Genomic DNA, 16,034 nt, shown 5'->3' on the forward strand with positions numbered 1-16,034 from the left:
TTTATGGAGTAGTTGTTCCCCTGGGAGCGGAATAGGTGCCAGTCAGTAGTGGAGAGGGTGCAGTTTGTGAATTGGGTGTGATTGTTGGTGTGCTGGAGGATTATTGGGAGGTGGTTGGAGGGGAGGTCGTGTATTGTGTGGCATTCGGAGTAGTGGGTGGAGTTGGTTAAGAAGATGTCTATGTTGGATGGTCTAGCATGAGGCTGTTTGTGGGAGTAGGTATCACTGTTGAGGATGTGGTAGGAGTTTTTGGTCATGTGGGTGTACAGTGCTTTGCCGTTACTGTTGGTGGTGATGTTGTTCCAGCAGGGGTGCTTGGCATTGAAGTCACCCCCGATGATGAATTTTTGGTTGTGGGAGGTTAGGGTGTCCAGGTCATGCTGGGAAAAACGTTTGTTTGGGAGGAGGTAGGCTGCTCCGAGAATGATTTTAGGGTTGGTGGTGAGTTTGATGAATATGCCCTCTACTCTGTCCAGGAAGGGTTGGGGGAGAGTGTCGTACTTGAGGTTCTGGTGGATGATGATTACTACTCCTCCATGTGGTGTGTGTCGGTCTTTCCTAATTACATTGTATCTGGGGAAGCGGATGTCATCGGTGGGTTTGAGCCAGGTTTCAGTGATTAGGGCTAATTGAATTTGTTGTTGTTCGAGGAATATTTGGAGTTCAGAGGTTTTGTTGATGATGCTGGTTGCATTCCAGAGAAGTATCTTGGGGGGTAAGTTAGCCATTTATGAGTTCGGTGGCTTCAAGGAACGCTTGAAGTTTCTGAACTTTAGTGTTGCATGTGCTGAGTTTAGTGTACAGAAAGTCGAGGGCTGCGGCCATGCTATTTATGTCCAGGATTTCATTAATGGCTTGAGCCTTAGCGAATAAGCTTGAGAGGTCCGGTTGTGTAGTCTGTCTGTTTTGGGCGGTGATACTGGCATATGTTTTTCTGGGGGTTACTGTGGGAAGGCTTTGCTGGGGGGGTGTGAGTGTTATTGGTGGGGGCACGCTGCAGGGAGTGGGGTTGGATGTTGGTGATGTTTTGCTCACTTGTGGTGGGGGGTTTTGTGCAGTGGAACGTTTCTTGAGGAATGCTAATAGGGAAGGGCACTGGCTATAGTTGGCCGGATGGGAGCCTCCGCAGTTGCAGCATGTGGCTGGGGTTGTGGGGGGTTTGGTGCACTCTTGGGTGCTGTGTTTGCCCGCGCACTTTAGGCAATTGTGTGCTTTGGTGCAGTTGGAGGAGGAATGTCCGAATGCCTGGCATCGGTAGCACTGAATGTAAGGGCGGGAGCTGTTATATTTTTCCCAGTATGCTCGGGTGTGAGCTACATTTCTAACATGGTTTATTTGCTGCAGGGTGGTGCCTTTAGCAAAAATTACCTTGTATGTCGCGAGGTAGCTGGGTATTTTTCGTTTGAGTTCTGAGCAGCAGAGGGCGTTTAGGTCCTTCGCCTGTATTTCCGCTAGAATTTCGTCCGTCGGGAGTTTGGGGAGTCCTTTGAGGACTACGGCAATTGTTTTTTCCGCTGTCAGGGAGTATGTGTGATATTGTATGTTGCTGTCGGTTAGGAGGTTTTTGGTGGCTAGGAAGTCGGGTGTAGTGGCCAGGGTGACTTTGGCTTGATTTGAAAGGTATTTCACCTCAAACTTGTTGTCGATGGTAGATTTTATCAGGTCACAGAGTCCGTTGTGGTCTTTGATGTGCGTGTGAATGAATATCGGCGGCGGCTTACCTTGGGCTGCAGATGGAGTTGGGTCGTTAGGGGGCGTTACCTGCTCCTTGGGGCTGGGTTGTGAGTTGGCGTCGTTGCTGATGTCAAAGATGTCCGCCAGGGCGGCGAATCTGTTACTGATGGGCGTTGGCTGGGTGGCAGGGCGCGTCGGTGCTCCGGAATCGTCGGCGGATGCTTCCTTCGATGTCCTTTTTGTTCGGTGTAGGATGAATCCGTCCGCGGAGATATTGGAGTATGTAGATGTTGTTGGTTTGGACGTGTCCATGTTCGTGCTTGTGGTGGCGGCGGTGGAGATTGGTGTTGCTCTACTTGAGTCGGAGAGCGAGGTTGCTCTCCTCCTAACTGTTATTGGCGCGTATGGTTCACCTTCCCATCGCGCTGCCTGACGATGGAGGTGTTTAGTTTTGTTTGGCCCTGTGGCCAGCTTGATTCTGGAGGGCACCTCCTGGTGTTGCCTTTTGGGCCTCGGTCCAAAATGGTTCGGCACTTCACTGGCTGGCGCTTCCACTGGTATTATTACGCTGTCGTTCGCTTTTCGTTATTCGCTGCTCTGCTCTGTCGTTGCTCAGTCGCTGCTCGGTCGCTTTCGCTACGGGGTGGTCCGTTCCTCACGGAGTCCCAAGGTCGAGTCCTCCCTCGTTTGATTTTGCTGTTTTTCCTGTTTTAGCTGCAGTACCTGGGGCCGGGGGCCCTATAACCTGCATTTAGAATAATTATTAGTGTCTGGTATATATTTATGTAACGTGGGGTTTTGGTATTTCATGCATTCGGGCTCGAGGGAAAACTTTCAAAAACCTCGTTTTCATGCTTCATGCGGTTAGCTTGATAGTGGGGGTTGTTAGTTCAGGATGAGTCTGGGTGTTTTTATCCGCGTTTTTAGTGGGATGGTGCTGGGATCATAGTTCCCTAGCGTGGCTATTAGGGGATTTGGGTGTTGTGAGTTGGTGATTTGAGTTGCTGCGGCCAGCTTCATGACATGCTCGCGGATGTATTCAATTTGTGCTTCCTCATGCAACGAAGCCGTTGTGTAGCGATTTTCCGGAGATAGGGGTTTATTTAGAATGATGCGGAGATACTTATTTTGTATTTTCTGGATCCTGGTCAGGTGTGTGTTTGCTGTGGTGCACCAGATTTCTGCTCCGTATGTCAGGATTGGTCGTACGCAGGTGTAGTATATGCGGAGTTTCAGAGAGGTAGAGAGTGGGCTGTTCCTGGCTATGAGGGGATAAAGCATGCGTAGGACTCCGATGCCTTTGCAGGCTCGGTCTTGTGTGTTATGTTTCCACTGTAGTTTAGTGTCGAACCAGATTCCTAAATATTTAACTTTGTTAGACCATGTTATGGGGTGGTTGTCTATGGAGAGGTTGGTGGGGTTGGGATTACGCTTGTAAGTGAAGAGGATTGCCTCTGTTTTGGAGGGGTTTAAGGTAAGCTTCCAGGTTTGGGTATACTGAAGTATGCTGTTGAGGTGGTCTTGTGCGTATTTAACTGCTTGGTTTGGAGCCCATGAGGAGGAGTAGACAGCAGTGTCGTCAGCGTAGAGTGCGATTTTAGTGTTGTGGCTTCTGGGGATGTCGTTTATGTATATGTTGAATAGTGTGGGGCCTAGGACTGACCCTTGCGGGACTCCTGTGTGTAGAGGTCTGGGTTCGGATTTTGTGCCATTGTGGTATATAGTCATTGATCTGTTGTGTAGGAAACTTTGGGATATCTTGATTAGGTGTTTGGGGAGGTTGATGTGCTGTAGTTTTAGCAGGAGTCCATTGTGCCAGACAGTGTCGAAGGCTTTCTGGAGGTCTAGTAGGACTAGAGCCACCGATCTGTTCTTGTTCACTTCTAGCGCAATGTCTTCCTGCAGTCTGAGAGCTTGGTGGATTGTGGAGTGTTTGACTCGGAAGCCAAATTGTTCTGGGATTAGGGAGTTGTTTTCTGAGAGGTGGGTTTGTATATGCATCAGGATGATTTTCTCTAGGATTTTGCCTAGAAGGCTAAGGAGGCTGATTGGTCTATAATTGTTGGGGTCGGTATGAGCTTTCCCTGGTTTGGGGAGGGGTATGACTTTGGATATTTTCCAGGAGCTGGGGAAGTAAGCCAGGTTGTAGGATTGCCTGAGGATGTAGAAAAGCTGGATGATCATTCGGTTGGGTAGGTTTTTGAGTTGGAGTGCTGTAATTTGGTCTTGTCCTGGAGATTTCTTGTTTTTCAGGTTCCTTATTAGTCTGCGGATTAATTGTGGGGTGATGGATTGTGGGTTGAGTGGAGTGGTGTCGGAGGAGGCTAGGTTCCGAGCAAGAAGATCGGCTTCCTGGTCTATGGGGGGTGTTATTTGGTTGAGGGGGTGGTAGGTGGAGTGTTTTGGCTAGGAGTTCCACTTTATCGGAGTTGGTGAATGCCGTGGAGTTGTGGCTGTGAGAGGAGGTATGGTGTGTTTGTTATTTTTCAGGGCTTTGTAGGTTGACCAGAGGGTGGAGGGGTTGGAGTCGATTTGGGAGAGCTTGTGGTTCCAGGAGGAGTTTTTGAGGTCCCGAATCTTGGTTTTAATTTGTCTTGTGAGGGTGTTTTTGAGGTGTCTATGCAGGGGATTAGCGGTGTTCTGGTATTTGCGCCTGTATCGATTTCGGAGTTTGATGAGGTTGATGAGTTCTAGGTCTGGCTTGATGGTTTTGGAGTAAGCATGAGTGGTGGTAGTTGCTCTATTGTGGTATCGTAGGATTGATTTCTGGATTTTGGAAATTTCTTGGTCTATGTCCTGTGTGGAGTTAAGGTGCGCATTGATAGGGTAGTTGCTGCCTTGGTTGCGGAATTGGAGCCAGTTGGTGGTGGAGATTGTGCAATTTGTGAAGTTAGTGCTGTTTGTGTTGTGCTTTAAGATGATTGGGAGGTGGTTGGAGGGTAGGTCGTGGATGGTGTAGCATTCGGTGTAGTGGGAGGAATTTGTTAAGAAGATGTCTATGTTCGAGGGTCTGGCCCGAGGCTGTTTGTGAGAGTATGTGTCGCTGTGTGCAATGTGATACGAATTTTTTGTCATATGTGTATAAAGTGTTTTGCCGTTGGTGTTTGTGCACGTGTTGTTCCAGCAGGTGTGTTTGGCGTTGAAGTCGCCCCCTATTATGAATTTATGGTTGTGTGTGGTTAATGCGTTGAGGTCTTGCTGTGTGAAGCGTTTGCTGGGAGGTAGGTAGGCTGCGCCTATGATGGTTTTAGGGTTATTGGATAGTTGTATGAATGTGGCTTCTACGTTGTCCAGGAACGGCATTGGGAGTGGATCGAATTTTAGGTTCTGGTGTATTATGATGGCTACTCCTCCTTTTGGGGTTGGGCGGTCATATCGGATGATGTTATATCTGGTGAGTCGGATGGAATCAGCTGGCTTTAGCCAGGTTTCTGAGATGAGGGCTATTTGGATTTGGTGATGTTCAAGGAAGAGTTGGAGTTCTGGGATTTTGTTGAGGATGCTGGTGGCGTTCCATAGGATTATTTTGGGGGGGAGATTAGCCATTTATAAGCTCGGCGGCTTCTAAGAAGGCTTGGAGTTTCTGTACTTTTGTTTGGCATGTTACTAATTTACTATAAAGGAAATCTAATGCGGCTCCCATACTGGAGATGTCTAAGAGTTCGTTAATGGCTTGCGCCTTGGAAAAGAGGCTGGTGAGGTCCGGTTGATTTGGAGTTCTCGGTTTGGGGGTGGAGTTTGAGGTTACGTTGGCGTACGTTCTCTGGAATGTTGGAGCTTGGGATGGCTTTGTTGGTTGGAGGAGGGTTGCGGGTGGTGTTGGGAGGCTGGCTATTGTGGGGGTAATTTGGGGAGCTTTGAGTGGGTAAGTTTATTGGATCTTTTTTGTAGGAAGTTTAGAAGTGAGGAACACTGGCTGTAGTTTGCCGGGTGTGCGCCCTTGCAGTTGCAGCAAGTGGCTGGGGGTGGTTGGGGGTTTGACACAGTCCTTGGTTTGGTGGGGTCCTGCACACTTTACGCAGGCGGGGTTCTTAGTGCAATTGACTGATGAATGTCCGAAGGCTTGGCAACGGAAACATTGAATATAGGGTCTGGAGCTATTGAATTTTTCCCAGTAGGCTCGGGTGTGCCCAAGGGACCTGATTTGATTAATGTGCTGAAGGGTGGTACCCTTAGAGAAGACTAGTTTGTATGTTGCAAGGTAGCTGGATTCCTTTCTCTTGAGCTCCGTGCAGGAGAGAGGGTTGAGGCCTTTGGCTTGAATTTCCTGGATAATTTGGGACGGGGGGAGCTTGGGTAGGCCTTTGAGGACAACTGCCATGGTTTTCTCATTGGAGAGGGTATAAGTGTGGAGTTGAATGTTGTTGGATGTTAGTATGGATTTAACTGCCTGGAAGTCGGAGGTGGTGGAAGTGGTGATTTTTACCTGGGTTTTGAGGTACTTAACCTCAAATTTATCTTTGGCTGTGTCCTCTAGAAGTTTGCACAGTCCCGAATGGTTGACAATGGTGGAGTGAATAAAAATAGGTGGAGGCTTACCCTGAGTTGAGTTTGTTTGATTTGGAGGTGGAGCAGAAACCTGAGCACTGGGGGGCTTGGTGGTGCTGGCGGCGATGGTGGTAGAGCAGCTGGGGTTGGGGTCTTCTGCGGCAAAAATGTCTGCTAGGGCCCCGAACCTGTTCCTCGTCGCGACAGGGGGTGGAGCAATGGCGGCTGTAGTGGCAGCAATGGCCGCCTCCTTCACTGTATTTTTTGGGCGTGGTAGCGTGAATCCTTCCGCGCTTGTTCTTTGGTCGGCCATTATTGGCTCTGCCGGGGATGAAGCTCTTATTGAATCTGATAGTGACAAGGCTCTTCTCCTTACTGTTGGTGTGTAAGGTTCGCCATCCTGCCTGGCGGCTTGACGGTGGCGAAAGTATGTTTTTTCCGGCCCGGCGGCCAGCTCTGGTCGTTGGGCCTTGCCTTTTTGGTGGGTGGGTGTATTCCGTATATCCTGCTCGAATGTCTGGTCGGGGTGCCTAAGTCGTGATCCTTTGTTTGATTTGGAAATCTGTGGGCTATTTCAAGGAAAAGGACGGACCATGGAGAGAAGGGTTTTTCCTTTGCGCGGTACCTGCAGTCGCTCTGTACAGTGCCGCGTACGGGGTTTTTCCACCTCAGGGGCGTCGTCGTCGCAGGTTCCTAAACGGGGCGCCGCGTTACAATGATGTTTACATTTAATTTTACACGTTACAAGGGTTAATTAAAATGAAAAACCACTCTTAGCCAGTACCGTGCACGCTACAGAAATAGATTACTACTGACTTTTCCCACTATGTTTTTTAATAACCGTATCAAATTGTTACACACAATCAAATGTTATATATTTGACTTAACTTTACATAACAAAATAATTGTAACGATAGGTAAAACAATAACGTGCACGCTACCGTTCAATGGAAACCACGGGAAGGTGGTGGTCACTTCCATCAGAAGGGAAATGTAAAAAAATGTTATTTCTTTGTAACATTATCACATGCCATATATTAGAACGTCTATATTCTTCTTTCCTTTTTTTTTGATTCCTCTCTAAATTCATTTCTGCAAAATGAAATATATTAAATTGACGTCTATATACTGCTATCATTCAATAGAACTTTATTTCTAATTATTGCCTTTTAAAAACCTATGGGAACTGGGCTATACAGGGTGTTCGGCCACCTCTAGCAAAAATTTTAATGAGCGATAGTAGAGGCCAAAATAAGACGAAAATCAAGAATACTAATTTGTTGATGGAAGCTTCGTTAAAAAGTTATTAACAATTAAATTCAAAAATTTCAAATCGTTCTGGAAAAATTATTTTCGGTTGCGGGGGTCAACTACAATCATTTTTGGTGAGTACACATACCTCCGAAATCCTATCTACTTTCGAGAAAAAAAATCGAGTAGGTGCTGAAATTTTTCGGCGAAAAAAAATTTTTCAAATCGTTTTAAAAAAATTATTTTCGATTGCGGGGATCAATTACAATCATTTTTTATCATTACACATACCTCCGAAATCGTACGCACTTTCGAGAAAAAATTCCTTACTGAAAATCCAATTAGGTGCCTAAATTTTTCAACGGAGAAAAAAAATTGCAAATCGTTGTGGAAAAATTATTTTCGGTTGCGGGGGTCAATTACAATCAGTTTTTGTCATTAGACATACCCACGAAATCCTGCCCACTTTCGAGAAAAAAAATAGAGAAGGTGTGAAATTATTCGAGAAAATTAAAAAATTGCAAAACGTTGTGGAAAAATTATTTTCGGTTGTAGGGTTCAATTACAGTCATTTTTGGTGAATAGACATACCCCCGAAATCTTGCGCATTTTCGAGAAAAAAATTCAGTAAGAGCGGCACTTTAAACGTTAATAACTTGTTAACGAAGCTTCCACCAACAAATTAGTATTCTTGATTTTCGTCTTATTTTGGCCTCTACTATCGCTCATTAAAATTTTTGCTAGAGGTGGCCGAACACCCTGTATATACAGGGTGAGGCATTTTAAACAGGTCACCTGAATAACTCGCTTGTTTTTGAAGATAGGAGAAAATGCATTAGACCAAACTTATTTGGTATCGGGGGGCTCATAATCTGGTATTACCAATTTTTTTGTAGGTGGAGGCGTCAAGGAGATATGAAGGTCAACTTTGTTTTTTTAAATGGAACAGTATATTTTATTACTTACATTCTGATAGAGTGTTTCAAGGCGAATACAATGACCTATTATTAAGGTCATTCAAGGTCACCCAAAGTCAACTGCAATAGAAAATAAATTGTGTCAAAGCACTCTTCGAACACTTGGATACTTTGATACTGCTATTACAAGTGTTCAAAATGGCGACCTTGAACATGGATACATAGTCTAAATCGTTGCAATACTGATGACACTGCCTGGCAAATTTCATTTGTATCTATTACAGAGCAAGCTCTTCTTATACGTTCTTGCATGTCAAGTTTGGTAGTTGGTTTTTCGCGGTACACTTCTGCCTTTAATTTTCCCCACAAATAAAAATCGAGAGGTGTCAGGTCTGGGGATCGTGCCGGCCATTTGTTACTTCCTGATCGACCTACCCAAGAATCTCCAAATTTTCTATTTAGAAATTCTGTAACATTGCGTGCTGAATGAGCAGGGCATCCGTCTTGCTGGAACCACATGGATTGTCGTATGTCCAGTGAAGTGTCTTCTAACAATTCTGGCAAAACGTCTTCTAAGATTCTCAGGTACTTACTACTATTTAGCGTGCCATCAATAAAATATGGACCAATTATTTTATTATGAAGAAGACCGCACCAGACGTTTACAGACCAAGGTCTCTGTTTGTCGACTTCTCTCAACCATCGTGGATTATCTACCGACCAGTAGTGCATGTTGTGACGGTTAATTGCTCCATGGTTTGTAAATGTGGCCTCATCGGTAAATAACAATTTACTCAAGAACATTTCATCGTCTTGTAGTTTTTGTAAGCCCCATTCACAAAATTGTAAACGTTTTGTATAATCATTTTCAGTTAATTGTTGATGAAGTGATATGTGGAACGGATGAAATTTGTTAATGTGTAATATTCGTAAAATACTTCGTTGACTGATGCCACTTTCGCGTTCCAGTTGTCTTGTACTAACATGTGGATCTTGTATTACAGCTGCTACAATATTTATCGAGTTTCCATCATCAGTTGCTCGTTTGGCAAGATTACGTGTTTTGTTATCCACAGTTCCAGTTTCTTGGAACTTTTTTATAATGTTTGTAAAGACAGAAAGTGAAGGTCTATTATTACGATCGGGAAATCTTTCACTATACACACGTACCGCTTCCCTCATAATTCTATGACATTCACCATAAATAAGAACCATTTCTACTTTCTCTGCTATCGTGTAACGCATTTTAGAAAACTAAACACTTAGACTGAATAAATGTTACGAAGCTGTGCTCTAGTCGGTAGTAAAATTACCAATAATGTTTGAGGATACGGATAAGCGTACAATGTGATTGAATGTTTGTTTATCTTTTGTGACCCGTGTCACGCAATACACACACGTGATACACAAGTATTCGAAATGTACTCTGACACAATTTATTTTCTATTGCAGTTGACTTTGGGTGACCTTGAATGACCTTAATAATAGGTCATTGTATTCGCCTTGAAACACTCTATCAGAATGTAAGTAATAAAATATACTGTTCCATTTAAAAAAACAAAGTTGACCTTCATATCTCCTTGACGCCTCCACCTACAAAAAAATTGGTAATACCAGATTATGAGCCCCCCGATACCAAATAAGTTTGGTCTAATGCATTTTCTCCTATCTTCAAAAACAAGCGAGTTATTCAGGTGACCTGTTTAAAATGCCTCACCCTGCGCGTTTTTAGTGGGATGGTGCTGGGATCATAGTTCCCTAGCGTGGCTATTAGGGGATTTGGGTGTTGTGAGTTGGTGATTTGAGTTGCTGCGGCCAGCTTCATGACATGCTCGCGGATGTATTCAATTTGTGCTTCCTCATGCAACGAAGCCGTTGTGTAGCGATTTTCCGGAGATAGGGGTTTATTTAGAATGATGCGGAGATACTTATTTTGTATTTTCTGGATCCTGGACAGGTGTGTGTTTGCTGTGGTGCACCAGATTTCTGCTCCGTATGTCAGGATTGGTCGTACGCAGGTGTAGTATATGCGGAGTTTCAGAGAGGTAGAGAGTGGGCTGTTCCTGGCTATGAGGGGATAAAGCATGCGTAGGACTCCGATGCCTTTGCAGGCTCGGTCTTGTGTGTTATGTTTCCACTGTAGTTTAGTGTCGAACCAGATTCCTAAATATTTAACTTTGTTAGACCATGTTATGGGGTGGTTGTCTATGGAGAGGTTGGTGGGGTTGGGATTACGCTTGTAAGTGAAGAGGATTGCCTCTGTTTTGGAGGGGTTTAAGGTAAGCTTCCAGGTTTGGGTATACTGAAGTATGCTGTTGAGGTGGTCTTGTGCGTATTTAACTGCTTGGTTTGGAGCCCATGAGGAGGAGTAGACAGCAGTGTCGTCAGCGTAGAGTGCGATTTTAGTGTTGTGGCTTCTGGGGATGTCGTTTATGTATATGTTGAATAGTGTGGGGCCTAGGACTGACCCTTGCGGGACTCCTGTGTGTAGAGGTCTGGGTTCGGATTTTGTGCCATTGTGGTATATAGTCATTGATCTGTTGTGTAGGAAACTTTGGGATATCTTGATTAGGTGTTTGGGGAGGTTGATGTGCTGTAGTTTTAGCAGGAGTCCATTGTGCCAGACAGTGTCGAAGGCTTTCTGGAGGTCTAGTAGGACTAGAGCCACCGATCTGTTCTTGTTCACTTCTAGCGCAATGTCTTCCTGCAGTCTGAGAGCTTGGTGGATTGTGGAGTGTTTGACTCGGAAGCCAAATTGTTCTGGGATTAGGGAGTTGTTTTCTGAGAGGTGGGTTTGTATATGCATCAGGATGATTTTCTCTAGGATTTTGCCTAGAAGGCTAAGGAGGCTGATTGGTCTATAATTGTTGGGGTCGGTATGAGCTTTCCCTGGTTTGGGGAGGGGTATGACTTTGGATATTTTCCAGGAGCTGGGGAAGTAAGCCAGGTTGTAGGATTGCCTGAGGATGTAGAAAAGCTGGATGATCATTCGGTTGGGTAGGTTTTTGAGTTGGAGTGCTGTAATTTGGTCTTGTCCTGGAGATTTCTTGTTTTTCAGGTTCCTTATTAGTCTGCGGATTAATTGTGGGGTGATGGATTGTGGGTTGAGTGGAGTGGTGTCGGAGGAGGCTAGGTTCCGAGCAAGAAGATCGGCTTCCTGGTCTATGGGGGTGTTATTTGGTTGAGGGGGTGGTAGGTGGAGTGTTTTGGCTAGGAGTTCCACTTTATCGGAGTTGGTGAATGCCGTGGAGTTGTTGGCTGTGAGAGGAGGTATGGTGTGTTTGTTATTTTTCAGGGCTTTGTAGGTTGACCAGAGGGTGGAGGGGTTGGAGTCGATTTGGGAGAGCTTGTGGTTCCAGGAGGAGTTTTTGAGGTCCCGAATCTTGGTTTTAATTTGTCTTGTGAGGGTGTTTTTGAGGTGTCTATGCAGGGGATTAGCGGTGTTCTGGTATTTGCGCCTGTATCGATTTCGGAGTTTGATGAGGTTGATGAGTTCTAGGTCTGGCTTGATGGTTTTGGAGTAAGCATGAGTGGTGGTAGTTGCTCTATTGTGGTATCGTAGGATTGATTTCTGGATTTTGGAAATTTCTTGGTCTATGTCCTGTGTGGAGTTAAGGTGCGCATTGATAGGGTAGTTGCTGCCTTGGTTGCGGAATTGGAGCCAGTTGGTGGTGGAGATTGTGCAATTTGTGAAGTTAGTGCTGTTTGTGTTGTGCTTTAAGATGATTGGGAGGTGGTTGGAGGGTAGGTCGTGGATGGTGTAGCATTCGGTGTAGTGGGAGGAATTTGTTAAGAAGATGTCTATGTTCGAGGGTCTGGCCCGAGGCTGTTTGTGAGAGTATGTGTCGCTGTGTGCAATGTGATACGAATTTTTTGTCATATGTGTATAAAGTGTTTTGCCGTTGGTGTTTGTGCACGTGTTGTTCCAGCAGGTGTGTTTGGCGTTGAAGTCGCCCCCTATTATGAATTTATGGTTGTGTGTGGTTAATGCGTTGAGGTCTTGCTGTGTGAAGCGTTTGCTGGGAGGTAGGTAGGCTGCGCCTATGATGGTTTTAGGGTTATTGGATAGTTGTATGAATGTGGCTTCTACGTTGTCCAGGAACGGCATTGGGAGTGGATCGAATTTTAGGTTCTGGTGTATTATGATGGCTACTCCTCCTTTTGGGGTTGGGCGGTCATATCGGATGATGTTATATCTGGTGAGTCGGATGGAATCAGCTGGCTTTAGCCAGGTTTCTGAGATGAGGGCTATTTGGATTTGGTGATGTTCAAGGAAGAGTTGGAGTTCTGGGATTTTGTTGAGGATGCTGGTGGCGTTCCATAGGATTATTTTGGGGGGGAGATTAGCCATTTATAAGCTCGGCGGCTTCTAAGAAGGCTTGGAGTTTCTGTACTTTTGTTTGGCATGTTACTAATTTACTATAAAGGAAATCTAATGCGGCTCCCATACTGGAGATGTCTAAGAGTTCGTTAATGGCTTGCGCCTTGGAAAAGAGGCTGGTGAGGTCCGGTTGATTTGGAGTTCTCGGTTTGGGGGTGGAGTTTGAGGTTACGTTGGCGTACGTTCTCTGGAATGTTGGAGCTTGGGATGGCTTTGTTGGTTGGAGGAGGGTTGCGGGTGGTGTTGGGAGGCTGGCTATTGTGGGGGTAATTTGGGGAGCTTTGAGTGGGTAAGTTTTATTGGATCTTTTTTGTAGGAAGTTTAGAAGTGAGGAACACTGGCTGTAGTTTGCCGGGTGTGCGCCCTTGCAGTTGCAGCAAGTGGCTGGGGTGGTTGGGGGTTTGACACAGTCCTTGGTTTGGTGGGGTCCTGCACACTTTACGCAGGCGGGGTTCTTAGTGCAATTGACTGATGAATGTCCGAAGGCTTGGCAACGGAAACATTGAATATAGGGTCTGGAGCTATTGAATTTTTCCCAGTAGGCTCGGGTGTGCCCAAGGGACCTGATTTGATTAATGTGCTGAAGGGTGGTACCCTTAGAGAAGACTAGTTTGTATGTTGCAAGGTAGCTGGATTCCTTTCTCTTGAGCTCCGTGCAGGAGAGAGGGTTGAGGCCTTTGGCTTGAATTTCCTGGATAATTTGGGACGGGGGGAGCTTGGGTAGGCCTTTGAGGACAACTGCCATGGTTTTCTCATTGGAGAGGGTATAAGTGTGGAGTTGAATGTTGTTGGATGTTAGTATGGATTTAACTGCCTGGAAGTCGGAGGTGGTGGAAGTGGTGATTTTTACCTGGGTTTTGAGGTACTTAACCTCAAATTTATCTTTGGCTGTGTCCTCTAGAAGTTTGCACAGTCCCGAATGGTTGACAATGGTGGAGTGAATAAAAATAGGTGGAGGCTTACCCTGAGTTGAGTTTGTTTGATTTGGAGGTGGAGCAGAAACCTGAGCACTGGGGGGCTTGGTGGTGCTGGCGGCGATGGTGGTAGAGCAGCTGGGGTTGGGGTCTTCTGCGGCAAAAATGTCTGCTAGGGCCCCGAACCTGTTCCTCGTCGCGACAGGGGGTGGAGCAATGGCGGCTGTAGTGGCAGCAATGGCCGCCTCCTTCACTGTATTTTTTGGGCGTGGTAGCGTGAATCCTTCCGCGCTTGTTCTTTGGTCGGCCATTATTGGCTCTGCCGGGGATGAAGCTCTTATTGAATCTGATAGTGACAAGGCTCTTCTCCTTACTGTTGGTGTGTAAGGTTCGCCATCCTGCCTGGCGGCTTGACGGTGGCGAAAGTATGTTTTTTCCGGCCCGGCGGCCAGCTCTGGTCGTTGGGCCTTGCCTTTTTTGGTGGGTGGGTGTATTCCGTATATCCTGCTCGAATGTCTGGTCGGGTGCCTAAGTCGTGATCCTTTGTTTGATTTGGAAATCTGTGGGCTATTTCAAGGAAAAGGACGGACCATGGAGAGAAGGGTTTTTCCTTTGCGCGGTACCTGCAGTCGCTCTGTACAGTGCCGCGTACGGGGTTTTTCCACCTCAGGGGCGTCGTCGTCGCAGGTTCCTAAACGGGGCGCCGCGTTACAATGATGTTTACATTTAATTTTACACGTTACAAGGGTTAATTAAAATGAAAAACCACTCTTAGCCAGTACCGTGCACGCTACAGAAATAGATTACTACTGACTTTTCCCACTATGTTTTTTAATAACCGTATCAAATTGTTACACACAATCAAATGTTATATATTTGACTTAACTTTACATAACAAAATAATTGTAACGATAGGTAAAACAATAACGTGCACGCTACCGTTCAATGGAAACCACGGGAAGGTGGTGGTCACTTCCATCAGAAGGGAAATGTAAAAAAATGTTATTTCTTTGTAACATTATCACATGCCATATATTAGAACGTCTATATTCTTCTTTCCTTTTTTTTTGATTCCTCTCTAAATTCATTTCTGCAAAATGAAATATATTAAATTGACGTCTATATACTGCTATTCATTCAATAGAACTTTATTTCTAATTATTGCCTTTTAAAAACCTATGGGAACTGGGCTATACAGGGTGTTCGGCCACCTCTAGCAAAAATTTTAATGAGCGATAGTAGAGGCCAAAATAAGACGAAAATCAAGAATACTAATTTGTTGATGGAAGCTTCGTTAAAAAGTTATTAACAATTAAATTCAAAAATTTCAAATCGTTCTGGAAAAATTATTTTCGGTTGCGGGGGTCAACTACAATCATTTTTGGTGAGTACACATACCTCCGAAATCCTATCTACTTTCGAGAAAAAAAATCGAGTAGGTGCTGAAATTTTTCGGCGAAAAAAAATTTTTCAAATCGTTTTAAAAAAATTATTTTCGATTGCGGGGATCAATTACAATCATTTTTTATCATTACACATACCTCCGAAATCGTACGCACTTTCGAGAAAAAAATTCCTTACTGAAAATCCAATTAGGTGCCTAAATTTTTCAACGGAGAAAAAAAATTGCAAATCGTTGTGGAAAAATTATTTTCGGTTGCGGGGGTCAATTACAATCAGTTTTTGTCATTAGACATACCCACGAAATCCTGCCCACTTTCGAGAAAAAAAATAGAGAAGGTGTGAAATTATTCGAGAAAATTAAAAAATTGCAAAACGTTGTGGAAAAATTATTTTCGGTTGTAGGGTTCAATTACAGTCATTTTTGGTGAATAGACATACCCCCGAAATCTTGCGCATTTTCGAGAAAAAAATTCAGTAAGAGCGGCACTTTAAACGTTAATAACTTGTTAACGAAGCTTCCACCAACAAATTAGTATTCTTGATTTTCGTCTTATTTTGGCCTCTACTATCGCTCATTAAAATTTTTGCTAGAGGTGGCCGAACACCCTGTATATACAGGGTGAGGCATTTTAAACAGGTCACCTGAATAACTCGCTTGTTTTTGAAGATAGGAGAAAATGCATTAGACCAAACTTATTTGGTATCGGGGGGCTCATAATCTGGTATTACCAATTTTTTTGTAGGTGGAGGCGTCAAGGAGATATGAAGGTCAACTTTGTTTTTTTAAATGGAACAGTATATTTTATTACTTACATTCTGATAGAGTGTTTCAAGGCGAATACAATGACCTATTATTAAGGTCATTCAAGGTCACCCAAAGTCAACTGCAATAGAAAATAAATTGTGTCAAAGCACTCTTCGAACACTTGGATACTTTGATACTGCTATTACAAGTGTTCAAAATGGCGACCTTGAACATGGATACATAGTCTAAATCGTTGCAAT

At 44.7% G+C, this 16,034-nt stretch overlaps 1 protein-coding gene across 1 annotated transcript; it reads right to left on the minus strand.

The window, feature by feature from the left end:
• Positions 1-720: 720 nt before the first annotated feature.
• Positions 721-6,475, minus strand: LOC122397449 (proteoglycan 4-like). Its single transcript, XM_043396600.1, has 5 exons — positions 6,101-6,475; positions 3,830-3,940; positions 3,338-3,709; positions 2,334-2,412; positions 721-2,228 (listed from the first exon to the last, which is right to left on the minus strand). Exons 1-5 carry the CDS (start codon positions 6,473-6,475, stop codon positions 721-723), a joined length of 2,445 nt encoding a protein of 814 aa, XP_043252535.1.
• Positions 6,476-16,034: the final 9,559 nt, after the last annotated feature.

The sequence above is a fragment of the Colletes gigas genome, unplaced genomic scaffold (genome assembly GCF_013123115.1).
Source record: "Colletes gigas isolate AHSC1104 unplaced genomic scaffold, ASM1312311v1 Colletes_gigas_Sc00009, whole genome shotgun sequence".
NCBI lineage: Eukaryota > Metazoa > Arthropoda > Insecta > Hymenoptera > Colletidae > Colletes > Colletes gigas.

What these genes read in the sequence shown, in the direction of transcription:
- LOC122397449 (XM_043396600.1), bottom strand. Translation starts at nt 6,475, where the DNA reads ATGGCCGACCAAAGAACAAGCGCGGAAGGATTCACGCTACCACGCCCA. An exon ending in CAGCTTTTCTACATCCTCAG is followed by an intron (nt 3,710 to 3,829) that starts GCAATCCTACAA and finishes CAGCCTCCTTAG; the next exon opens with CCTTCTAGGCAAAATCCTAG. An exon ending in CACACAGGAGTCCCGCAAGG is followed by an intron (nt 2,413 to 3,337) that starts GTCAGTCCTAGG and finishes TGCAGGTTATAG; the next exon opens with GGCCCCCGGCCCCAGGTACT.